Here is a 27,402-nt window from a genome sequence, read left to right on the forward strand (position 1 = left end):
GAGAATTAGTAAAGATAACATCAACTAGGTTTGAAGGTAGGGAGTGACAGGCTTGTTATTTTGTAAACATGAACAATGGAGGTTTGTCTAAGTCATAGAAACATACTTGGAACCATCTTCTTAGAATCTGGTTCACTGGTTATATTAAATCCCAAAGTAAAGTAGAAACATAAAATTCTAAATTGTAAAGATCTTGTACTCAGTTATCAGGCAAAAATAGTGACCTAGGCATAAAATAACATGTAAAGGGAATAAATTCTTAGGTTTTGTTTCCTAAATCTCTGGAGGTTCTTATTCTTATGTCCATGGTTATCTGTCAACGAATGTAATTCTACATGTTGAGACCTTGTAATGATTAGACTGAAATTATTGACAATTTGACCAGTTATGCTTTATATTAATTTGCATTCATAGAATAAGGACTTATTTACACAAAAAATACTAAAGTAGTTTGATTCATCAAATTAAATGAATTACAAGAAAAACAGACATTCAAATATTCGCTTGTTCTTTTCCTGAAAAAAAGATGGTGGTGTAGGAAGGCAAGGCAAAAACTTTCTCCCAAAATCACACAGAACATGAAAATACAGCAAATACAGCTAGGCCTAAAGTCAACCTTAAGACTGCAAGTGGACCACCTACAGCTGAGGAAGAAGAAAGGACCCTACAGAGAAGGGTAAAGTGACAAAACCAGTATCTGGTGGGATCCAAGCCCTGCCTCCCCACCCCAGCCCACAGGCAGAAGAGGAATAGAGTGGGGAGGGAGTAGAAGCCCAGGACCCTGAACACCTGGCCCTGGAGATCTGCTCTGGGAACACGAGCCCACATCACCCATTGCCCTGGTGATCTCTGGGGCTGGACAACAGAAATGGGCGGAATGCTTCAGAGGGCTGAGTCCCAATCACCTGTGAAGAACAGGCACGCTCTACAAGCCCCCTTGAGAAAGAAAGCAGAGCAGGCAGTATGGAAGACTTTCCAGTAGTGAGAGGGGCGCCAGAGGGGAAAGAATTGCACAGTGCTCTCTGCTTAGGAGAAAGGTCAGGTGAACAATATCTCCCCAGCCTGCCCTCAGCCCAACAGGCTGGGAGTCCTCAGGAGGTCCAGACGCTCCATCCCTCTCACTGGCAATACAGCTCGGAGACTTCTCACAGTGGTGTGTGGCCTGCTGGTGGACAGTGAAATCAAACTTTACTCCCAGATAGGCAGAGGGAGGACCCCCAGTCAACTCAGCCCTATTTTGGGCCAGCCCAGGAACTGTGTGTGCAGTTCAGCTCCAGGAGCTCATCCTCCCAGCAGGCACTGGTCCAGCTACCTGCTGCAATTGCAGCAGCAGGCAGGGTGGAGGGCACCTCCAGTCCCATAGCCTGGTGTGTGAGTGCAGCCCAACTGTGGGAGCTCTTTCCTCCTGTTAGGCGCTGGTCCTGCTTGCCCATGCCCTCATGGTTATGCCAGGGTGGAGAAGAATACCAAGAGCATGTCAGACAGGTGCCACACCCACTGCAAGCCAAGAGCTGGGACTCCCACAAAGGAAATTGAGCTTCTGGGCACTAGAGGATGCCTCCTACACAAATCTATTATCCCATAAGAAATACTAAAAAAAAAAATGAAGAAACAGAGGAATTTGGTTCAAACCAAAATTCTAGAAACACCACCACAAAGAGGGCTTAGTGAAACTGAAATCACCAAACTTCTTGATAAGCATTTCAAAATTTAAGACACAAAGATGCTCATGGATTGACAGAAAAGTATTCAAGATTTCAGGGAGGACCACAATGAAGAGAAATCCTGAAAAAAAGCCACTCAGAGCTGAAGAATACAGTATCTGAAATGAAACATACAACAGAGGGATTTAAAGTAGATTAGATGAGGTAGAGGAGATGGTAAATGAAACAAATTAGATAACAGGAAAATAGGATGAGAAACAGAGAAAAAAGGATTCTAGGAATGAAGGAATAGTAAGAGAGCTGTATGACCAATCCAAATGGAACAATATTTGCATTATAGGGGTACCAGAAGAAGAGGAGAAAGACAAAGGGATGGAAAGTCTCTCTGAGGAAATAATTATTGAAAGCTTTCTCAATCTGGGGAAGAAAATAATCACTCAGGTCATGGAAGTGAAAACATCACCAAAACACTAGGAACCCTAAGAAGACAAAACAAAAACATATAATAATTAAAAATGCCAATGATCAAGGATAAGAAGAGAGTACTGAAAGCAGCCAGAGAGAGAAAAAAGATTACTTACAAAGGAAACCACACCAGGCTCTCTGCAGACTTCTCAACAGAAACCTTATAGGCCAGAAGGGAGTGGCATGATATATTTAATGCAATGAAATAGAAGGGCCTCTAACCAAGAATACTCTACCCAGCAAGATTATCATTTAAATTTGAAACAGGGATTAAGCAATTTCCAGATAAGCAAAAGTTGAGGGAATTTACCACCAACAAACCATTTTCTACAAGATATCTTAAAGGGACTGCTCTGGATGGAACAGCTCCTAAGGCTAAATAGCTGCTACCAAGGAAAATAAACCCAGAGTAAAGGTAATAGACCAATTAATTACTAAGCAAATACAAAATTAAATCAACTACTCACAGAGTTAGTCAAGGGACAGACAAGGAGTACAGAATATGACACCCAATATACAAAAAGTGGAGGAGGAAAAAGAAGGGGAGGGAAAAAAAAGAACATTTAGATTGTGTTTGAAATTAAGTAATAAGTATAAGGGGCATTACAATTAGCACAGTCCATAGGGAGGGGCATGGGAAAGGCAGTATAGCACAGAGAAGAGTAGTGACTCTATAGCATCTTACTACTGATAGACAGTGACTGTAATGGGGTATGTGGTGGGGACTTGATAATGGGGGGAATCTAGTAACCACATGTTGCTCATGTAATTGTATAATAATGATATCAAAAAAAATAAAAATAAATTTAAAAAAATAAATAAAATAAAAAAAAGAAATTAAGTAATAAGTGACTTAAAATAGATTTTTAGATAGTAAGGAAGCTATCCTTGAACCTTTGGTAACCTCAAATCAAAAGCCTACAATAGCAATAAGTACATATCTATGGATAATCACCCTTAAATGTAAATGGACTGAATGTACCAATCAAAAGACGCAGTCACAGAATGGATAAGAAAGCAAGACCCATCTATATGCTGCCTGCAAGAGACACACTTCAAACCCAAAGACGTACACAGACTAAGAGTGAAGGGATGGAAAAAGATATTTCAGGCAAATAATAGAAAAGAACAGGAGTAGCAGTACTTACATCAGACAAAATAGATTTCAAACAAAGAAAGTAACAACAGACAAAGAAGGACATTACATAATGATAAAAAAGGGTCAGTCCAACAAGAAGATACAACCAGTATAAATAACTATGCACCCAATATAGGAGCACCTAAGTAAGTGGAACAGATACTAACAGAAATAAAGGGGGGGATAGAATGCAACACACTGATTTTAGGAGACTTCAACATACTGCACACACCAAAAGACAGATCAACCAGACAGAAAATAAGGAGCAGAGGAATTGAACAATACATTAGAACAGAAGGACCTAACTGACATCTACAGAACACACCACCCAAAAGCAGCAGGATACACAGTCTTCTTAAGTGTACATGGAACATTTTCCTGAATAGACCAAATACTAGGCTATAAAAAGAGCCTTAATAAGTTAAAAAAGATTGAAATTGTGCCAACCAGCTTATCAGACCAAAAAGATATGAAACCAGAAATAAATTACACAAAGAAAACAAAAAAGTCCACAAACACATGGAGGCTTAACAGCATTCTCCTAAATAACCAAAGGATAAACGACCAAATTAAAATAGAGATGAAGTAATATATGGAGACAAGTGAAAACAACTCAACACTTCAAAACCTGTGGGATGCAGCAAAGGTAGTTCTAAGAGGAAAATACATAGCGATACTGGCTTACCTCAAGAAAAAAGAACAATCCCAAATGAACAGTCTAAACTCACAATCAATAAAACTAGGAAAAGAAGAACAATGAGGCCCAAAGTCAGTAGAAGGGTAGATATAATAAAGATAACAGCAGAAATAAATAAAATTGAGGAAATAAATAGAATCAATGAAACCAGGAGCTGGTTCTTTGAGAAAATAAACAAAATAGATAAAGCCCTAGACAGACTTATCAAGAAAAAAAGAGCGTTTACACACATAAACAGAATCAGAAATGAGAAAGGAAAAAATCACAACAGACACCAGGGAAATACAAAGGATTATTAGAGAATACCATGAAAAATTATATACCAACAAATTGGATAACCTAGAAGAAATGGACAACTTTCTAGAAAAATATAACCTTCTAAGACTAACTCAGGAAGAAACAGAAAATGAGAACAGACTAATTACAAGCAATGAAATTGAACTGGTAATCAAAAAACTACTGAAGAATAAAACCTCTGGCCCAATGGCTTCATGGATGAATTTTATCAAACATTTAAAGAAGTGCTAATACCCACTGTCCTCAAAGTTTTCTAAAAAGTAGAAAAGGAGGAAACACTTCCAAACTCATTCTTTGAGGCCAGCATCACTCTAATACCAAAACCAGGCAAAGACACAACAGAAAAGAAAATTACAGACCAATATCCCTGCCCTGATGAACACAGATGCAAAAATACTCAACAAAATATTAGCAAATCAAATTAAAAAATACAGCAAAAAGATCATCCATCATGATCAAGTAGGATTTATTCCAGAGATGCAAGGGATGGTACAATATTCGAAAATCCATCAACATCATACACCACATCAAAAAAAGGACAAAAATCACACGATCATCTCAAAAGGTACTGAAAAAGAATTTGACAGAATTCAACATCCGTTCATGATAAAAACTCTCAACAAAATGGGTATAGAGGGTATGTACCTCAATATAATAAAGGCCATATATGACAAATCCACAGCCAACATCATATTTAAAAGTAAAATGCTGAAAGCTTTTCCTCTAAGATCAGGAAGAAGACAAAGATGCCTACTCTCCCCACATTTATTCAGCACACTACTGGAGGTCCTAACCACAGCAATCAGACAACACAAATAAATAAAAGGCATCCACACTGGTAAGGAAGAAGTTAAACTGTCACTGCAGATGACATGATATTGTACATAAAAACTCTAAAGAATCCACTCCAAAACTACTTACTAGAACTAATATCTGAATTCAGCAAAGTTGCAGGATACAAAATCTATTGCATTCCTGTATACTAATGATGAACTAGCAGAAAGAGAAATCAGAAAAACAATTCCATTCACAGTTGCATCAAAAAGAATAAAATACCTAGGAATAAATCTAACCAAGGAGAGATGAAAGAACTGTGCCTTGGAAACCACAAGACACTCATGAGAGAAATTAAAGAAGACCCAAAGAAATGGAAACACATTCCCATGCTCATGGATAAGAAGAATTAATATTGACAAATGGCTATCCTGCCTAAAGTAATCTACAGATTCAATGCAATCCCTATCAAAATACCAAAAGCATTCTTCAATGAACTGGAACAAATAGTTCTAAAATTCATATGGAACCACAAAAGATCCCAAAAAGCCAAAGCAACCCTGAGAAGCAAGAACAAAGCTGGGGGATTACACTCCCTAACTTCAAGCTCTATACAAAGCCATGGTAGTCAAGACAATATGGTACTGTCACAAGAATAGACCCATATATCAATGGAACAGAATAAAGAGCCCAGATATAAATCTACACATATATGGCCAATTAATATACAATAAAGGAGCCATGGATATACAATGGGGAAATGATAGCCTCTTCAAGAACTCATGTTGGCAAAACTGGACAGCTACATGCAAGAGAATGAAACTGGATTATTGTCTAACCCCATACACAAAAGTAAACTCGAAATGGATCAAAGACCTGAATGTAAGTCATGAAAACATAAAACTCTTAGAAGAAAACAGGCAAAAATGTCTTGGACATAAACATGAGCAGCTTTTTCCTGAACACATCTCCTTGGGCAAGAGAAAACAAAAGAAAAAGTGAACAAGTGGGACTACATCAAACTAGAAAGCTTCCATACAGGAAGGACACCAGCAGCAGAACAAAAAGGCATCCTACAGTATGGGAGAATATATTCATAAATGATATATTCGATAAAGGGTTGATATCCAATATATATAAAGAACTCAGATGCCTCAACACCCAAAAAACAAATAAGCTGATTAAAAAATGCGCAGAGGACCTGAAAAGACACTTCTCCAAAGAAGAAATTCAGATGGCCAACAGGCAGAAAAGATGCTTCACATCACTAATCATCAGGGAAATGCAAATTAAAATCATAATGAGGTATCACCTCACACCAGTTAGGATGCCCAACATCAAAAAGACTATAAAGAACAAATGCTGGCGAGGATGTAGAGAAAGGGGAACCCTCCTACACTGTTGGTGGGAATGTAAATTAGTTCAACTCTTGCAGAAAGCAATATGGAGGTTCCTCAAAAAATTAAACATAGGAATACCATTTGACCCAGGAATTCCACTCCTAGGAATTTACCCAAAGAAAGTAAGATCCTTGATTCAAAAAGACATATGCACCCATATGTTTATCACAGCACTACTTACAATAGCCAAGATATGGAAGCAACCTAAGTGTCCATCAGTAGATGAATGGATAAAGAAGAGGATAATGAATGGATACACAATGAATTATTCAGCCATAAAAAAAGAAATTCTTTTGCAGCAATATCGATGGAGCTAGAGGGTACTATGCTCAGTGAAATGAGCCAAGCAGAGAAAGACAAGTACTAAATGACTTTGCTCATTTGTGGAGTATAAAGCAAAACAAAACTGAAGGAACAAAATAGCAGCAGACTCAGACTCTGAGAATAGACCGGTGGTTACCAAAGGGGAGGGTTGGGAAGGGTTGGTGGGGAGGGAGAAGGGCAATATAATTAGTAATCACAATATAGGTAGGTCACGGAGAAGGCAATACAGCACAGAGTAGGCAAGTAATGACTCTATAGCATCTTGCTATGCTGATATACAGTGACAGTAATGGAGGGGGTGAGGACTTGATAATGTGGGTGAATGTTGAAACCACAATGTTTTTCATATGAAACCTTCATAAGATTGTATGTCAATGGTACTTTTACTAAAGAAAGGAGAGAGACATTCAAATATTCAATCTAGGGCTAAATATGAAAGGCTTGCAACTTTCAATGAGACTAATTCTACTACTATGAAAGTACAAGTATCTTACTGAAGTACTAGAAGATTCTGCTCTAGTAGTTTGGGGGAAAAGGTAGAAAATAAATACATGACCCCAAAATTCATATTTACTTCCTCTTTATACTAATGCTTTCAAGAATGATGTCATAATCATAACAGCAACCATTTTTTGAGTGCAACTATGTAAGACAGGCACAGGAACCTTAAGTATAGATTCTTAATTCTGTAAGAATGAATTTTCACAGATAAGCTGAACCTCAGAGAAGGTAAATAACTTGTCTAAGGGTCTCAAAGCTAGTAGGTAAATACAGCTGGTCAGTTTAATACTACCTGGGAGGTAAAAATGTTTACTATTTTCCTTCTAATACTCTCTTCCCTATAAAGCTTATGAACTGTTTACATGTACTCTTACATGTAAGAAAAGAGAGTTATTCTTGGCTCAAGATTGTGGCTGCCCTACTCCAGAATGGAGTGTCTGTGTGTGAAAAGAATCAGGTTTACCTTGCTGTCTCCAAGGACTGTGATGACAGGGATGCCTAAATTTTTCACATGTTGCTTGATGTTTGGGCCCATTGCTACAGCCAGTTGCTGGAGGATATTCAGAGTCTGCTGAACCTGAGTGGAAAGAGGCAACACTTTATGTTCAAACCATGAGCAAGCTCTGTTTGCTGCTGTATAAATAATGCAGTATGAAGTTTCTGGCCTAGTTCAGAGACAGGGAAAACAGCTTATTATGATGTTATTCTCATTAACATGATAATTTTGAGGCAAAAATTAGAGTATTAGAGTTTTAATTAGACCAGGGATTATACTTTATAGTTTTAAAGTAAGGTAAAGCCTAGTTGGAGGAAATCCTGACATAAAAATCCACATGTAAAAATTAGAAATTGAGCATGTTTATGTGTCTTAGTTTTACATAAAAATATTTAATATTAAAGTCCTATAAAAAGCAAGTCTAAGGTTCATAAAAATTTGATTAATGAACCTACTGTCTACCCAAATTATCTTGAGGCATACTTAAGAAATTAAAGGAAGGCATTTCTTGCTCAAAACAAAGAAAAAGACCACTCGTTTTTTTGCTAGTGAAGGTTACTGAAAAGGAGACTCTTGGAGGGGAGAGGCAGGAGAAAAAAAGAACAGGCATATGTTCTACGTACCAAGATTTTATTTGAATCATTGAGTCGACCCTTCAGGGCAGCTGGAAGTTCACCTATATTTGGGTGGATAAATGTTGCTTCATTGATAATACCTGCCACTTCATCTAGGCCTTCTTTCCTGATTTTCCAATTCTTGTCACCAATCTTAGACACCAACTCTGAAGTGATTTTATCACTGAAAAAAAAAAACAAAAACAAAAAAGAGAGAACCTAATCTAAAGACTCCTAAAAGAATAATGATGTCACAGAAATACCCTTGATTAAGAAGAAGGTGGCACCATTAAGAATTTGATATAATAATCATGGTGAGCTTTTAGTAATGTCTATAATTATTGAATCACTATGTTGTACATCTGAAACCAGTATAATACTGTACATCAACTATATTCCAACAGAAAAAAAACTCAGTATAATAAATCAAATAGACCATTTGCAACAAACTAACCTGATCTCTGTCCTTGGCAAAAGATCCACAACATCATTGCCCCCATCATCTGGTTCATCTCCATCTTCTCCTTCATCTGTACCACTTGTGCTATGTTTGGAGATTCCCCTGTTTGGAGCAGGTGGGCTCTGGCCCTGCATCTACACATAAACACATAAATCAGTGAGATTAGTGAACTTGATGAAGGATTTGAGAGTAAACAAGTTAGAAAATGGTGCCTGGGTCAAACCTTCATATTCCTTCATAACACTTAATATTTACAAAGTATGTATTTTAATTCCTACTTAGATTCTAATTTTGAGACTACATGGCAGAAGGTATTTTTATAGAAACCTATTAGAAGCTGATTTCCCAATCTGAAGCTTGTCTTTGACTTGCAAACCCAAGACAATACAGAGCAAGTCTGCCAAAACTTAGAAATTTTGATTAGAAAGCTTATTCAAGGAGGGTCAAGTTTCTTTTCATTTTTAATTTAAAAAATTTAAATGTTAAAATGCTTAAGTATTTAATGTACTTTTTGAACAGGTAATACATTCAGAATTTGTGATATTCCAAAGGTACAAAGAATATAAAAAGGAAAATCTCCCATCCGATACCATAGCCATCTGGTTCTCTTCTTCATAGACAGCTGAAGTCATCAATTTCTTATGAACTCTTTTCAGGGATATTTTATACTGAATATAAAAGCAAATACAGAATCTAGTAATCACAATGTTGCTCATTTAAGTGTATATTAATGATACCCAAAAAAAAAGAGAGAGATGAGAAAAAAAAATAAAAGCAAATACATACATATTTTCATTCCAAAGACTTATAGGTTTAAACTTAACTAATAATTCTCAAGTCCACCAACGGATTATGTCATTTATGGAATCTTTTTACCTTCTCAAATTCTGCATCTATCTGGGATAGGAGGGCAGGCTTCTCATTCTCAAAGAATGTTCGCAGACAGGGACCAACATACAGATACATCACACCAAACAGGGTGATGGCAGAAGTCCTCACAGCCTGGCAGACAGAACATAAAGAACTTTCCAAATCAGAAGAGAAGCACAAAGAAGGCTGTACTGTTCCTACATATACTGTTATGTACTCACTGGGTTTGTCGCAGCAAGAGCTGTCTTCACATTGCTAATGAAAGCTTTCACATTCAATCTAGAAGAAATGACATTTAGAATTAAAAACACAAGAAACTCTCAAAATACTAGAGTTTTATAAAGCTCAACTGTAGAACTGGCTCTCTTTGGTTATGTCCTTGCATCTCACCTATTCTCTGCCTACACTCATTGAAAGTGCATTTTAAATACTGTTTATATGCTAACTGCTCCTAAATCCAGTGCTGGCCTCTTTCCTGAACTCCAGATTCATATATCCATGTGCCCTTGTGATATTTCCATGTGTATGTATAGTAATGTCTTACATCTGTCAAAACCGAACACCTGACTGTCCACATCCCAACCCTAAAATCTGTTCTTCCCCCAGTTTTCCCTACCTCAGTAAGGAGCCACATTGTTCTTCCAGCTGCTCAGGTCATCCTTCCCTCCTCCCTCTCTCATGCCCAATATCCCGTTCAGTTCTACTTTCAAAATATATTCTAAGTCATAATACTTTCACCTCTACAAACTATGTGCAAACCACTATAATTTCTTGACAGGACTATTCCAATAGCTTACTAATTGGTCTCCCTGCTTCTGCCCTTGACCCTATCTGTTCTTTCTAACTATAGTCTGAATGATTCTATTACTCTTCTGCTCAAAACCATCTGAGATACCAACTTTTAAAAACTCTGAGGCCCTGTATGACCTGGGCCCCTCTGATTTTATCTTCTACCACTCCCTACCCCACCACTTATTCCACTCCAGTTACATTCTGGAGAACAATCAATCCTTGCTATTTCTAAATATATCCTTATGTGCCCTACTGCAGGGCTTTTGCATTTTCTGTTCCTTTCATCTACAATGTTCTTCTCCCAGATTGTTAAAGCTTGCTCCCCTCATGACCTGAAGGTCTCTGGCTCAGATGCCATTTTCTTTGGAAGGACTCATGTTCTACCCTATAGAAAAAAACACCATCCCAACCACTCCAAGGTGATACCACCTTACCCTTTACCCTTTATTATTCCATTGTTCTTATACTTCCTGTTATATTTTTAACTGCTTATTGTCATCTCCCCTTACTCAAATATAAGTCCTATGAAAACAGGAATTTAATCTGTTTGTTATATATTCCCAGGTTCTGGGACAAAAGATTAGAGTAACATAGGTGCTCAATATGTAGCTGCTGAATAAATGAAAGATCATGGATGAATAAAAAAGAGGAAAATATTGACCTAGCTTTTATGTCATACCAAGAGATTAGTTTACATCAAAGACTATATAATTAAGAAAGGATTATAACAATACCCTTGACTATGGGAGGACATGACAGATACTGACATAATGAACAATTCTTTGAATGATAACTTCAGAGTATAAGTATGTCCTCATCTGACAGATTTCAGAACAGTGTTTTGCAAGCCATTAAGAGGCACATAAAAAACACATGGTGTGTGTGGGGATCATGGGAAAGACAGTGTAGCACAGAGAAGGCAAATAGTGACTTTGTGGCATCTTACTATACTGATGGGCAGTGACTGCAATGAGGTATGGGGGGGACATGATAATATGGGTGAATGTAGTAACCATATTATCTTTTAATGTGAAACCTTCGTAAGAGTGTATATCAATGATACCTTTAAAAAAAATCACATAAAAAGCAGCCTGCCACAGAGAATGGTACATAGTGAAGCAGTTGGAGTACTCTGTCTTGGGACTAGAATGCCTAGATTCAAATCTTGCCTGTGCCACTTCCGAGCTGTGACTTCCACACATTTATGTGCCCTGGTTTCCTCTCCTACAAAACAGGGATTACAATACCTCATAAAGGTTTTTATAGGTTTAAATCAAATGAACTATATTTAGAAAGTGCCTGACATAAAGTTAAGTATAAAATTTTGGTTAATGAAATAAACAAATGTGTTCAATATGCAAATAAGTTTGGGAAACAGTGGGTTAAAAAAAAGTTAAATGAGCGTCTCTACTGCATAATCTCTGAGAGCCTTTAATTAACCAACATGCATTACGTGATTATATGCAGTAATTTCCAAATGTATTTGAGTAGGAATCCTTGGACCGGGCTTTTCTATGGGGCAGTTTAGTAACACTTGAGGAAAAGTAACTTAGAGGAACAAAGGTAGTTTTGTTTTATATAAACTACTCAGCTCTGTCTTCTGAAAAATAAGCAGAGACAAACAAATATAATCACCAGTTAAGAGACTGGCAAAATATTTAATTATTTTGTATTTAATTTCTTTCTGACTTACCCAGAAAAACCAAATTCTTTTATAGCATTGGATAGCCAATTCAGAGTTTCTGATTGATTCTTAGGATTCTTCTGTGAGAAAGCCATGGACATAACCTGAAGTAGATGGGAAAAAAAATCAGATCTGTGTTCTCATTTCTCAGAAATAGAGCATCTTGATATAGATATCAAGGCAGAAGTAGATTAAACATAGTTTTTACAATGTTAAACTTCAAGAATGCCTTAGGAATTAAATATTTAACTTACACAAGAAAATGAGGTAAGTGACAGTAGTATTAAAAGCATTCTGGATTGTTTGCAACTCTTCATTTAATGATCACTCTGGATTAAAATGTCTTAAGAGAAAATCTCATCTTTATAGAGTTTTCTTGACTAATGTAAACTTTGATTATCAGGCCACAGTATGTTACTAAAGGTAAACAAATGCAGCGTCAAAAATGGTTTCACTAGAGAAGGAAAAAAACTAGTTAAATTAGCGTCATTAAATTATAGAGTTTAGGAAAAAAACTGGGAAAACCAGGGGAAAGAGAGCTGTGTCACTAACCTGTTCAGCTGTCCATGGCAGCATACAAGCTTCGGCTATTGCTGTCATAGCTTCTTTTGCATTGTTTCCACATTTCACATCTCCGATCTTATCTACAAGGCCATCTAAGACAATCTGAGCAGAAGTTTTGGAAAAATTTCCTTTTTGGGCAATCAAAGCAACTATGTGAAGCTTCATCTGCATCACCTGAACAAGGATAATGAAGTATCATATCCTTATGTGTAAGCCAAAGACATTTATTTATTTACTTATTTTATAGCAGCCTGAAGATGTAACACAAGGACAGCAAGGACATGACCAAACTAAAATCAGAATTTTAAACAAAGAAGCCAAATAATTTTTACCCTTAAATTGTTACCAATTAAAGCACTAATTGGCAGCTAACAGAGAAAAAAACAAACCACTCAAGGTTTTAAAATATTAACAAGCAACAATTACCACATGAGAAGTGTGAATGGAAAAATTTAATATCTATATTCTCCTCCTTTTATGATTATTTGCATTAAACACACATTCTGAAATACATAATAAATGACCATACAAACTGCAATAACTCAGAATTCCCACTAAACCTACCCATAAAGAAAACTACAACCCTCATGAAAATCCATACAACAGAACTTGAGAAAATTAAAGAACTTACAGATTTTTAAGGGGAAGAATGGAAGAAGTGGGGAAACGATTTAAAGATGTTAATGTCATGGTGGCAAAAGTACAGGATTTGGGGAACCCTTTGCTCATAAATATTTCCCTTTGTCCTGTTTGTATATTTAAATGAGAAGTGTTGACAACGACGCACGGAAGTTGGAACTCTTTTGCATTGCTGGTATAAATGTAAAATAGTACAGCTACTTTGTAAAATAATTTGGCAGTTCCTGAAAACAGAGTTAGTATACAGCCCAGCAATTCTATTTCTATGTATATGTCCAGAATTAAAAAAGTGTTCACATAAAAACCTGTACACAAATGTTCACAGCAGCATTACTGTAATAGCCAAAAAATGGAAATAATGCAAATGCCTATCACCTATGAATGGGTAAATAAAATGTTGTACATCCATACAATGGAATATTGTTTGCCAACAAAAAAGAACATAGAGTTGATACATACTACAATATGGATGAACCTTGAAACATGCTAAGTAAAAGCCAGACACAAAAGGCCACATATTGTATATCATTCCATTTATATAAAATGTACAGAAGTAGGGGGGGCGGAGCCAGGATGGCGGCGTGAGTAGAGCAGTGGAAATCTCCTCCAAAAAACACATACAGCTATGAAACTATAACAAAGAAAAATCTTCCTAAAATAGAGACCACAGGACACAGGACAACATCCAGACCACATCCACAACTGCAAGAACCCAGCGCCTTGCGAGGGGGGTAAGATACAAGCCCCGGCCCGGCGGGACCCGAGCGCCCCTCCCCCCGGCTCCCGGCGGGTGGAAAGAAACCGGAGCGGTTTTTTTTTTTGGCGAGCGCTTTTTGGAAGCCTTAAAGGGACGGGCCCCCGTTGCTAGGGAGGCAGGGTGGCGGGACCGGTGAGCAGGTGCCTGGGAACGGCGCCGGAGGACAAAGAATATCCCGCATTTCTCCCTGCGGGACCGGCGGGAAGGTGCCTGAGACCAGTGCCTGAGGACGGAGGAAATCGCGCGTTTTTCCCCTTTTTTTTTTCTTTTTTTCTCTTTTTGGCGAGCGCTTTTTGGAAGCCTTAAAGGGACAGGGACCCCAGTGCTAGGGAGGCAGGGTGGCGGGACTGGTGAGCGGGTGCCTGGGACCGGCGCCTGAGGACAAAGAATATCCCACGTTTTTCCCTGTGGGACCAGTGGGCGGGTGCCTGAGACCGGCACTTGAGGACAGAGGAAATCGCGCGTTTTTCCCCTTTTTTTTTTCTCTTTTCTGCGAGTGCTTTTTGGAAGCCTTAAAGGGACAGGGACCCCGGTGCTAGGGAGGCAGGGCGGCGGGACTGGTGAGCGGGTGCCTGGGACCAGTGCCTGAGGACAAAGAATATCGAGCGTTCCTTCCCTGCGGGACCGGTGGGTGGGTGCTTTTTGGAAGCCTTGAAAGGACAGGGACCCTGGTGCTAGGGAGACAGGGCAGCAGGACCAGTGAGCGGGTGCCTGGGACCGGCACCTGAAGACAAAAAAAAAAAAAAAAAAATCGCTTGTTTTTTCCTTTTTTTTTTTTTTTTTTTCTTTCTTTCTGTTCCCTCTCTCATTGTTGCTGTTGTTGTTTTGGTTTGGAGAGTGCTTTTTGGAAGTCTTAAAGGGGCAGGACAGGTCACTTAGACCAGAGGCAGGGAATCTGGGGATCTCTGGGCACTCTAACCCCCTGGGCAGCAGGGGGCACAGAGGCCCCTTACGGAGATAAATAGCCTCCTGGACGCTCCCCCTCCAACGGGGCTCCACCATTTTGGAGGAACAGCCCCAGCCAGGCCAAGCCCACAGCAACAGTGGAGATAAACCCCAAAGCAACTAGGCAGGAAGCAGAAGCCCTGTCTGCGCACAGCTGCCCAGCACAAGCAACTGGAGGTCGCTATTCTCCCAGGAAAAGGCTACAAACCAACAAGAAGGGAAGCTCTTCCAGCGGTCACTTGTACCAGCTCTGCAAACTATCTCTATCACCATGAAAAGACAAAACTACAGGCAGACAAAGATCACAGAGACAACACCTGAGAAGGAGACAGACCTAACTAGTCTTCCTGAAAAAGAATTCAAAATAAAAATCATGAACATGCTGACAGAGATGCAGAGAAAAATGCAAGAGCAATGGGATGAGATGCAGAGAAAAATGCAGGAGCAGTGGGATGAGATGCAGAGAAAAATGCAAGAGCAGTGGGATGAAGTCCGGAAGGAGATCACAGATGTCAGGAAAGAGATCACAGAAGTGAAACAATCCCTGGAAGGATTTATAAGCAGAATGGATAAGATGCAAGAGGCCATTGAAGGAATAGAAGCCAGAGAACAGGAACGTATAGAAGCTGACATAGAGAGAGATAAAAGGATCTCCAGGAATGAAACAACACTAAGAGAAATATGTGACCAATACAAAAGGAATAACATTCGTATTATAGGGATACCAGAAGAGGAAGAAAGAGGAAAAGGGATAGAAAGTGTCTTTGAAGAAATAATTGCTGAAAACTTCCCCAAACTGGGGGAGGAAATAATCGAACAGACCATGGAATTATACAGAACCCCCAACAGAAAGGATCCAAGGAGGACAACACCAAGACACATAGTAATTAAAATGGCAAGGATCAAGGACAAGGAAAGAGTTTTAAAGGCAGCTAGAGAGAAAAAGGTCACCTATAAAGGAAAACCCACCAGGCTAACATCAGACTTCTCAACAGAAACCCTACAGGCCAGAAGAGAATGGCATGATATACTTAATGCAATGAAACAGAAGGGCCTTGAACCAAGGATACTGTATCCAGCACGACTATCATTTAAATATGATGGTGGGATTAAACAATTCCCAGACAAGCAAAAGCTGAGGGAATTTGCTTCCCACAAACCACCTCTACAGGGCATCCTACAGGGACTGCTCTAGATGGGAGCACCCCTAAAAAGAGCACAGAACAAAACACACAACATATGAAGAATGGAGGAGGAGGAATAAGAAGGGAGAGAAGAAAAGAATCTCCAGACAGTGTATATAACAGCTCAATAAGCGAGCTAAGTTAGGCAGTAAGATACTAAAGAGGCTAACCTTGAACCTTTGGTAACCACGAATCTAAAGCCTGCAATGGCAATAAGGACATATCTCTCAATAGTCACCCTAAATGTAAATGGACTTAATGCACCAATCAAAAGACATAGAGTAATAGAATGGATAAAAAAGCAAGACCCATCTATATGCTGCTTACAAGAAACTCACCTTAAACCCAAAGATAAGCATAGACTAAAAGTCAAGGGATGGAAAAACATATTTCAGGCAAACAACAGTGAGAAGAAAGCAGGGGTTGCAGTACTAATATCAGACAAAATAGACTTCAAAACAAAGAAAGTAACAAGAGATAAAGAAGGACACTACATAATGATAAAGGGCTCAGTCCAACAAGAGGATATAACCATTCTAAATATATATGCACCCAATACAGGAGCACCAGCATATGTGAAGCAAATACTAACAGAACTAAAGAGGGAAATTGACTGCAATGCATTCATTGTAGAAGACTTCAACACACCACTCACCCCAAAGGATAGATCCACCGGGCAGAAAATAAGTAAAGACACACAGGCACTGAACAACACACTAGAACAGATGGACCTAATAGACATCTATAGAACTCTACATCCAAAAGCAACAGGATATACATTCTTCTCAAGTGCACATGGAACATTCTCCAGAATAGACCACATACTAGCTCACAGAAAGAGCCTCAGTAAATTCCAAAATATTGAAATTCTACCAACCAATTTTTCAGACCACAAAGGTATGAAAGTAGAAATAAATTCTACAAAGAAAACAAAAAGGCTCACAAACACATGGAGGCTTAATAACATGCTACTAAATAATCAATGGATCAATGAACAAATCAAAATAGAGATCAAGGAATATATAGAAACAAATGACAACAACAACACTAAGCCCCAACTTCTGTGGGATGCAGCGAAAGCAGTCTTAAGAGGAAAGTATATAGCAATCCAGGCACACTTGAAGAAGGAAGAACAATCCCAAATGAATAGTCTAACATCACAATTATTAAAACTGGAAAAAGAAGAACAAAGGAGGCCTAAATTCAGCAGAAGGAGGGACATAATAAAGATCAGAGAAGAAATAAACAAAATTGAGAAGAATAAAACAATAGCAAAAATCAACGAAACCAAGAGCTGGTTCTTTGAGAAAATAAACAAAATAGATAAGCCTCTAGCCCAACTTATTAAGAGAAAAAGAGAGTCAACACAAATCAACATAATCAGAAATGAGAATGGAAAAATCACGACAGACTCCACAGAAATACAAAGAATTATTAAAGACTACTATGAAAACCTATATGCCAACAAGCTGGAAAACCTAGAAGAAATGGACAACTTCCTAGAAAAATACAACCTCCCAAGACTGACCAAGGAAGAAACACAAAAGTTAAACAAACCAATTACAAGCAAAGAAATTGAAACAGTAATCAAAAAACTACCCAAGAACAAAACCCCGGGGCCGGACGGATTTACCTCGGAATTTTATCAGACACACAGAGAAGACATAATACCCATTCTCCTTAAAGTGTTCCACAAAATAGAAGAAGAGGGAATACTCCCAAACTCATTCTATGAGGCCAACATCACCCTAATACCAAAACCAGGCAAAGACCCCACCAAAAAAGAAAATTACAGACCAATATCCCTGATGAATGTAGATGCAAAAATACTCAATAAAATATTAGCAAACAGAATTCAACAGTATATCAAAAGGATCATACACCATGACCAAGTGGGGTTCATCCCAGGGATGCAAGGATGGTACAACATTCGAAAATCCATCAACATCATCCACCACATCAACAAAAAGAAAGACAAAAACCACATGATCATCTCCATAGATGCTGAAAAAGCATTTGACAAAATTCAACATCCATTCATGCTAAAAACTCTCAGCAAATGGGAATAGAGGGCAAGTACCTCAACATAATAAAGGCCATATATGATAAACCCACAGCCAGCATTATACTGAACAGCGAGAACCTGAAAGCATTTCCACTGAGATCGGGAACCAGACAGGGATGCCCACTCTCCCCACTGTTATTTAACATAGTACTGGAGGTCCTAGCCACGGCAATCAGACAAAACAAAGAAATACAAGGAATCCAGATTGGTAAAGAAGTTAAACTGTCACTATTTGCAGATGATATGATACTGTACATAAAAAACCCTAAAGACTCCACTCCAAAACTACTAGAACTGATATCGGAATACAGCAAAGTTGCAGGATACAAAATTAACACACAGAAATCTGTAGCTTTCCTATACACTAACAACGAATCAATAGAAAGAGAAATCAGGAAAACAATTCCATTCACCATTGCATCAAAAAGAATAAAATACCTAGGAATAAACCTAACCAAAGAAGTGAAAGACTTATACTCTGAAAACTACAAGTCACTCTTAAGAGAAATTAAAGGGGACACTAACAGATGGAAACTCATCCCATGCTCGTGGCTAGGAAGAATTAATATCGTCAAAATGGCCATCCTGCCCAAAGCAATATACAGATTTGATGCAATCCCTCTCAAATTACCAGCAACATTCTTCAATGAATTGGAACAAATAATTCAAAAATTCATATGGAAACACCAAAGACCCCGAATAGCCAAAGCAATCCTGAAAAAGAAGAATAAAGTAGGGGGGATCTCACTCCCCAACTTCAAGCTCTACTACAAAGCCATAGTAATCAAGACAATTTGGTACTGGCACAAGAACAGAGCCACAGACCAGTGGAACAGATTAGAGACCCCAGAAATTAACCCAAACATATATGGTCAATTAATATTTGATAAAGGAGCCATGGACATACAATGGCAAAATGACAGTCTCTTCAACAGATGGTGCTGGCAAAACTGGACAGCTACATGTAGGAGAATGAAACTGGACCATTGTCTAACCCCATATACAAAGGTAAACTCAAAATGGATCAAAGACCTGAATGTAAGTCACGAAACCATTAAACTCTTGGAAAAAAACATAGGCAAAAACCTCTTAGACATAAACATGAGTGATCTCTTCTTGAACATATCTCCCCGGGCAAGGAAAACAACAGCAAAAATGAGCAAGTGGGACTACATTAAGCTGAAAAGCTTCTGTACAGCGAAAGACACCATCAATAGAACAAAAAGGAACCCTACAGTACGGGAGAATATATTTGAAAATGACAGATCTGATAAAGGCTTGACGTCCAGAATATATAAAGAGCTCACACGCCTCAACAAACAAAAAACAAATAACCCAATTAAAAAATGGGCAGAGGAACTGAACAGAAAGTTCTCCAAAAAAGAAATACAGATGGCCAAGAGACACATGAAAAGATGCTCCACATCGCTAATTATCAGAGAAATGCAAATTAAAACTACAATGAGGTATCACCTCACACCAGTAAGGATAGCTGCCATCCAAAAGACAAACAACAACAAATGTTGGCGAGGCTGTGGAGAAAGGGGAACCCTCCTACACTGCTGGTGGGAATGTAAATTAGTTCAACCATTGTGGAAAGCAGTATGGAGGTGCATCAAAATGCTCAAAACAGACCTACCATTTGACCCAGGAATTCCACTCCTAGGAATTTACCCTAAGAACGCAGCAATCAAGTTTGAGAAAGACAGATGCACCCCTATGTTTATCGCAGCACTATTTACAATAGCCAAGAATTGGAAGCAACCTAAATGTCCATCGGTAGATGAATGGATAAAGAAGATGTGGTACATATACACAATGGAATACTACTCAGCCATAAGAAGTGGAAAAATCCAACCATTTGCAGCAACATGGATGGAGCTGGAGAGTATTATGCTCAGCGAAATAAGCCAAGCGGAGAAAGAGAAATACCAAATGATTTCACTCATCTGAGGAGTATAGGAACAAAGGAAAAACTGAAGGAACAAAACAGCAGTGGAATTACAGAACCCAAAAATGGACTAACAGGTACCAAAGGGAAAGGAACTGGGGAGGATGGGTGGGCAGGGAGGGATAAGGGGCGGGAAGAAGAAGGGAGGTATTAAGATTAGCATGCATGGGGGGGAGGGAGAAAGGGGAGGGTGGGCTGCACAACACAGAGAGGACAAGTAGTGACTCTACAACATTTTGCTAAGCTGATGGACAGTAACCGTAATGTGGTTGTTAGGGGGGACCTGATATAGGGGAGAGCATAGTAAACATAGTATTCTTCATGTAAGTGTAGATTAAAAATTAAAGAAAAAAAAAAAAAAAGGAAGAAAGAAAGAAAAGGGGGATTACTCCTTAACAGGATAAAACTATTGGTAAATCAAAGATCAACGCATGCTTTAAACATCCTTAATGTTGATCACTTAAAGGGTGTCAGATGATCAGCTATGGAGGTACTCTTTTCTGATAATATTCCTTTCTCTTAATTAAAAAAAAAAAAAAAGCAGTTACTGTGTGCTGACCTCCAATGAGTTCTGCACAGTGGTATAGAGGGCATGTCAAAGTGTGGGCAAAGGGTCTGTTTGTTTCTACGCAGAAGATCAGGGCCTAGCTTGGATACCCAGAAAATGAACTAAGATACGATATGAGAAGGAGCTTCCGGCATCAGCACTCTCTGGAGGACTTGTGCCGGGGGATGATCATCAAAAAGCCTCCACAGGAATCCGGACGATGCTGCGGTTGTGGCTGCATCCAGCCCACCGTCTCCTGGACTTGCCATAAGAATGAGGAGGGAGATGTCTAGGCTGGCATGTGCATACAGTGAGACAACGAATTTGACCGGATCTGTACTGTTGGAACTCAACCAGGAGTTGGGAGGGGTGCAAGTTGTAGCACTCCAAAATCTCATGACTATAGACTGTCTATGGTTAAAAGAACATATGGGATGTGAACAGATCCCAGAAATGGGCTGCTTTAATTTGTCTGATGGTTCAAGTACAGTTGGACAATATCCATCATATCATAGATAAATTTTCACAAATGCCTAGGGTGCCTAAATGGTTTTCTTGTCTTCACTGGAGATGGATGGTAATTATAGATTTGCTTTGTTTATGTCACCGTATTCCTATTATGTTAATATGTGTGTACAAATTAGTTAGTAGTTTAAAACCTATACATACTTAAGGTACTCTACAAGAAGATATGTCAAAGAAATAATCAATCCTCCCATGTTTCCTTCATATGCTACATCTATAGCTTTTCTTCTTCCTTCCTAATTACAACCCTTAAATAGAATTCGTGCCTCATATCGAATTTACCGAGTATCATAATTCCTCCAGGTGGTAAAGATACCTCGAGACAAGTGCTGGGTATAAAAGCCACAGGGCATAAATCTGCAAAGAAGTAAAAAGCTAACCTTTGCAAACAATATGGCTTCTCTCTCACTTACCAACTTTACATTTCCCTGTATGGCCCCGGAAGATGACTGGTTAGCCAGAGACGGGTAAGATTCCTCAAGGGAGGAACAACCTAAGACAGGCACAGTCGCAGGGGGGCCATCAGGTGAGAATTTGGGGATCAACAGAGGTGAGGCTCAGAACCTCATGCCCCCTGCTTTGAGAGAAATCTTCTGCATCCGTGGATGTCTTGCTGCCCTTGTCTAGCCTGGATTAATACTTGGTCCATAGGCACACACCTGATCATCTGATCATCTACATTTGCCTTCTTACAGCACTAAACTATGTTTTCTACCTTCATCTTGCATCTACCTACCACTTCAGCATTTTATTAAAAATAAAAATAATAATAATAAGAGAAATGTGGGATCAACATATAAATCAAGTACAAAAATCAAATGAATATTCATATTTGACCTGATTGTTTATAGGTCATATTGCATGATCAAAACCGAAAGTTTCTGTGATGACTGCCCTTGTACTGTTCACCATGTAAGAATTTATTCACTATGTAAGAATTCGTTCACCATGTAAGAACTTGTTCGTTATGCTTCAGAAGATTGGAGACTGACGAGATTTGGCTTGAGATGGATTAATGATTGTACATTGAGCGTTGACCCCCCTATACTGATTTTTATTGTTGTTAACGACCATTTGATCAATAAATATGAGAGATGCCCTCTCAAAAAAAAAAAAAAAAAATGTACAGAAGTAATCCATATAGAAAGTAGATTAACAGTTACCAGGGATGGGGGACAGAGATTTAGAGAAGAATAGAGTGACTGTTGATACATGTGAGGCTTCTTTTTGGGGTGATGAAAATATTCTATAAAATTACACAGTGGTAGAAGTTGCAGAACGATGTGAACATACTAAAAACCTTTGCATTGTACACTTTAAAACAGTGAGTTTTATGCTTTCAATAAAATTGTTAAAAAGAAAAAATATACATATACTTTTCTTTTTTTTATTAAAGTGTTATTGATATACACTCTTATGAAGGTTTCACATGAAAAAACAATGTGGTTACTAACCATTAGTATATTCACCAGTTATCATGTCCCCCACGTACCGCATTACAGTCACTGCCCATCAGTGTACTAAGATGCCACAGAGTCACTATTTGCCTTCTCTGTGCTACACTGTCTTCACCCTGATCCTACTCAGACCATGTGTGCCAGTCGTAATATCCCTGAATCCTCTTATCCCTCCTCCCCACCAGCCCTCTTGCACCCTTCCCCTATGGTAACTGCTAGTGCCTTCTTGGAGTCTGTGAGTCCGTTGCTGTTTTATTCTTTCAGTTTTGCTTCATTGTTATACTCCACAAATGATGGCAATCATTTGGTACTTCTCTTTCTTTGCCTAGCTTATTTCACTGAGCATAATATCCTCCAGTTCCATCTATGTTGTTGCAAATTGCAGAACTGTTTCTTTCCTATTGCTGTGTAGTATTCCATTGTGTACATGTACCACCTCTTCTTTATCCATTCGTCTACTGATGGACACTTAGGTTGCTTCCATCTTAGCTATTGTAAAAAGTGCTGTGATGAACATAGGGGTGCCTATATCTTTGCAAACTGGGCTCCTGCATTCTTAGGGTAAATTGCTAGAAGTGGAATTCCTTGGTCAAATGGTATTTCTATTTTTACTTTTTGGAGGAACCTCCATACTGCTTTCCACAAAGGCTGAACTAATTTACATTTGCACCAGCAGTGTAGGAGGGTTCCCCGTTCTCCGCATTCTCACCAGCATTTGTTGTTCCTAGTCTGTTCTATGTTGGTCATCCTAACTGGTGTGAGGTGATATCTCGTTGTGGTTTAAATTTGCATTTCTCTGATAATTAGCGATGTGGAGCATCTTGTATTTTTATTAAGGTATGATTGATATACACTCTTATGAAGGTTTCACATGAAAAAACAATGTGGTTACTACATTTACCCATATTATCAAGTTCCTACCCATACCCCAATGCAGTCACTGTCCATCAGTGCAGTAAGTTGCCAGAGATTCACTATGTCCCTTCTGTGTGACACAGTGTTCTCATGATCCCCCACACCATGTGTACTAAACATAATACCCTTCAGCCCCTTTCTCCATCCCTCCACACCCATCCTCCCACACCCCTCCCCTTTGGTAACTACTAGTTCATTCTTGGAGTCTCTGAGTCTGCTGCCATTTTGTTCCTTCAGTTTTGCGTCATTGTTATACTCCACAAATGAGGGAAATCATTTGGCATTTGTCTTTCGTGGCTGGCTTATTTAACTGAGCATAATGTCCTCCAGCTCCATCCATGCTGTTGCAAATGGTAGGATTTGTTCTTTCTTATGGCTGAATAGTATTCCATTGTATATATGGACCACAGCTTCTTTATCCATTCATCTACTGATGGACACTTAGGTTGCTTCCATATCTTGGCTACTGTAAAAAGTGCTGTGATGAACATAAGGGTGCATATGTTTTTCTGAATCTGAGCAGATGTACTCTTTGGGTATATTCCAAGGAGTGGGATTCTGGGGTCAAATGGTATTTCTACTTTTAGTTATTTTTTTAATTATTATTATTTTATCATTAATCTACAACTACATGAAGAACATTATGTTTACTAGGGTCCCCCATTCACTAAGTCCCCCCCACAAACCCCATTACAGTCACTGTCCATCAGCGTAGCAAGATGTTGCAGAATCACTACTTGTCTTCTCTGTTGCACAGCCCTCCCCATGCCCCACTCAACATTATACATGCTAATCGAAACACCCCCTTTCTTTTTCTCTGCCATTATCCCTCCCTTCCCTCCCATTCTCCCCAGTCCCTTTCCCATTGGTAACTGTTAGTCCATTCCTGGGTTCTGTGATTCTGCTGTTGCTTTGTTTCTTCATTTTTTCTTTGTTCTTATACTACACATATGAGTGAAATCATTTGGTTTTTGTCTTTCTCCGCCTGGCTTATTTCACTGAGCATAATACTCAGTGCTCCATCAACGTTATTGCAAATGGTAGGATTTGTTATCTTCTTATGGCTGAAAAATATACCACTGTGTATATGTACCACATATTCTTTATCCATTCATCTACTGATGGACACTTAGGTTGCTTCCATTTCTTGGCTATTGTAAATAGTGCTGCAATAAACATAGGGGTGCATCTGTCTTTTTCAAACTGGGCTGCTGCATTCATAGGGTAAATTCCTAAAAGTGGAATTCCTTGGTCAAATGGTATTTCTATTTTGAGTTTTTTGAGGAACCTCCACATGGCTTTCCACAGTGGTTGAACTAATTTACACTCCTAGCAGCAGTGTACGGGGGTTCCCCTTTCTCCACAACCTCGCCAACATTTATTTTTGTTTGTCTTTTCGATGGTAGCCATCCTTACTGGTGTGAGGTGATATCTAATGGTGGTTTTAATTTGCATTTCTCTGATAATTAGCAATGTGGAGCATCTCCTCATGTGTCTGTTGGCGATCTGAATTTCTTCTTTGGAGAAGTGTCTGTTCAGCTTCTCTGCCCATTTTTTAATTGGATCATTTGCTTTTTGTTTGTTGAGGTGTGTGAGCTCTTTATATATATATTGGATGTCAAGCCTTTATTGGATCTGTCATTTATGAATATATTCTACCATACTGTAGGGTACTTTTTGTTGTATTGATGGTGTCCTTTGCTGTACAGAAGGTTTTCAGCTCAATGTAGTCCCACTTGTTCATTTTTGCTTTTGTTTTCCTTGCCCGGAGAGATATGTTCATGAAGAAGTCACTCATGTTTATGTCCAAGAGATTTTTGCCTATGTTTTTTTCTAAGAATGTTATGGTTTCATGACTTAGATTCAGGTCTTTGATCCATTTGGAGTGTACTTTTGTGTATGGGGTTATACAGTCATTCTCTTACACGTAGCTGTCCAGTTTAGCCAGCACCATCTGTTGAAGAGACTGTCATTTCCCCACTGGATGTCCATGTCTCCTTTATCGTATATTAAATGACCATATTATGTTTGGGTTAATGTCTGGAGTCTCTATTCTGTTCCACTGCTCTGTGGGTCTGTTCTTGTGCCAATACCAAATTGTCTTGATTACTGTGGATTTGTAGTAGAGATTGAAGTTGGGGAGCGTGATCCCCCGCACTTTACTCTTCCTCCTCAGGATTGCTTGGACTATTCGGGGTCCTTGGTGTTTCCATATGAATTTTTGAACTATTTGTTCCAGTTCATTGAAGAATGCTGTTGGTAATTTGATATGGATTGCATTGAATCTGTATATTGCTTTGTGCAGGAGGGCCATTTTGATGATATTAATTCTTCCTAGCCAGAAGCATGGGATGAGTTTCCATTTGTTAGTGTCCTCTTTAATTTCTCTTAAGAGTGTCTTGTAGTTTTCACAGTATGGGTCTTTCACTTCCTTGGTTAGGTTCATTCCTAGGTATTTTATTATTTTTGATGCAATTGTGAATGGAATTGTTTTCCTGGTTTCTCTTTCTATTAGTTCATTGTTAGTGTATAAGAAAGTCACAGATTTCTGTGTGTTAATTTTGTATCCTGCAACTTTGCTGAATTCCGATATTAGTTCTAGTAGTTTTGGAGTGGAGTCTTTAAGGTTTTTTTATGTACAATGTCATGTCATATGCAAATAGTGAAAGTTTGACTTCTTCTTTACCAATCTGGATTCCTTGTATTTCTTTGTTTTGTCTAATTGCTGTGGCTTGGGCCTCCAGTACTATGCTGAATAACAGTGGAGAGTGGGCCTCCCTGTCTTGTTCCCAATCTCAGAGGAAAAGCTTTCACCTTCTTGCAGTTAAGTATGATGCTGGCTCTGGGTTTGTCATATATGGCCTTTATTATGTTGAGGTACTTGCCCGCTATGCCCATTTTGCTGAGAGTTTTTATCATGAATGGATGTTGAATTTTGTCAAATGCTTTTTCAGCATCTATCGAGATGATCATGTGGTTTTTGTCCTTCTTTTTGTTGATGTGGTGGATGATGTTGATGGATTTTCGAATGTTGTACCATCCTTGCATCCCTGGCATAAACCAAACTTGATCATGATGGATGATCTTTTGCTGTATTTCTGAATTCAGTTTGCTAAGATTTCGTTGAGTATTTTTACATCTATATTCATCAGGGATATTGGTCTTTAATTTTCTTTTTTTGTGGTGTCTTTGCCTGATTTTGGTGTTAGAGTGATGCTGGCCTCATAGAATGAGTTTGGAAGTATTCCCTCCTCTTCTATGTTTTGGAAAACTTTAAGGACAATGGGTATTAGGTCTTCACTAAATGCTTGATAAAATTCAGCCGTGAAGCCATCTGGTCCAGGAATTTTGTTCTTAGGTAGGTTTATGATTACCACTTCAATTTTTCTTTACTCATAATTTGTCTGTTCAGATTTTCTGTTTCTTCCTTGGCCAGCCTTGGAAGGTTGTCTTTTTCTAGAAAGTTGTCCATTTCTTCTAGGTTATCCAGTTTGTTATCATATAATTTTTCATTATATTCTCTAATAATTCTTTCTATTTCTGTGGTGTCCACAGTGATTTTTCCTTTCTCATTTCTGATTCTGTTTATGTGTGTAGATTCTCTTTTTCTCTTAATAAATCTGCCTATGGGTTTATCTATTTTGTTTACTCTTTGAAAGAACCAGGTCTTGGTTTCA

General features: G+C 38.6%; 1 protein-coding gene across 2 annotated transcripts in view; it reads right to left on the bottom strand.

Annotated features, from left to right (window-relative positions):
• CKAP5 (cytoskeleton associated protein 5) overlaps positions 1-27,402 on the bottom strand; it is a 164,743-nt gene that overhangs the window by 36,104 nt on the left and 101,237 nt on the right. For both annotated transcript variants that reach the window (XM_073216506.1, XM_036994058.2), the window contains exons 17-23: positions 12,729-12,914; positions 12,186-12,280; positions 9,922-9,979; positions 9,707-9,832; positions 8,825-8,964; positions 8,380-8,554; positions 7,724-7,837 (exon numbers count right to left, since the gene is read on the bottom strand). In XM_073216506.1, the coding sequence (XP_073072607.1) occupies positions 7,724-7,837; positions 8,380-8,554; positions 8,825-8,964; positions 9,707-9,832; positions 9,922-9,979; positions 12,186-12,280; positions 12,729-12,914 (894 nt within the window). The remainder of the gene's footprint in view (positions 1-7,723; positions 7,838-8,379; positions 8,555-8,824; positions 8,965-9,706; positions 9,833-9,921; positions 9,980-12,185; positions 12,281-12,728; positions 12,915-27,402) is intronic.

Source organism: Manis javanica, chromosome 11 (assembly GCF_040802235.1).
Source record: "Manis javanica isolate MJ-LG chromosome 11, MJ_LKY, whole genome shotgun sequence".
In the NCBI taxonomy this organism is placed as follows: Eukaryota; Metazoa; Chordata; class Mammalia; order Pholidota; family Manidae; genus Manis; species Manis javanica.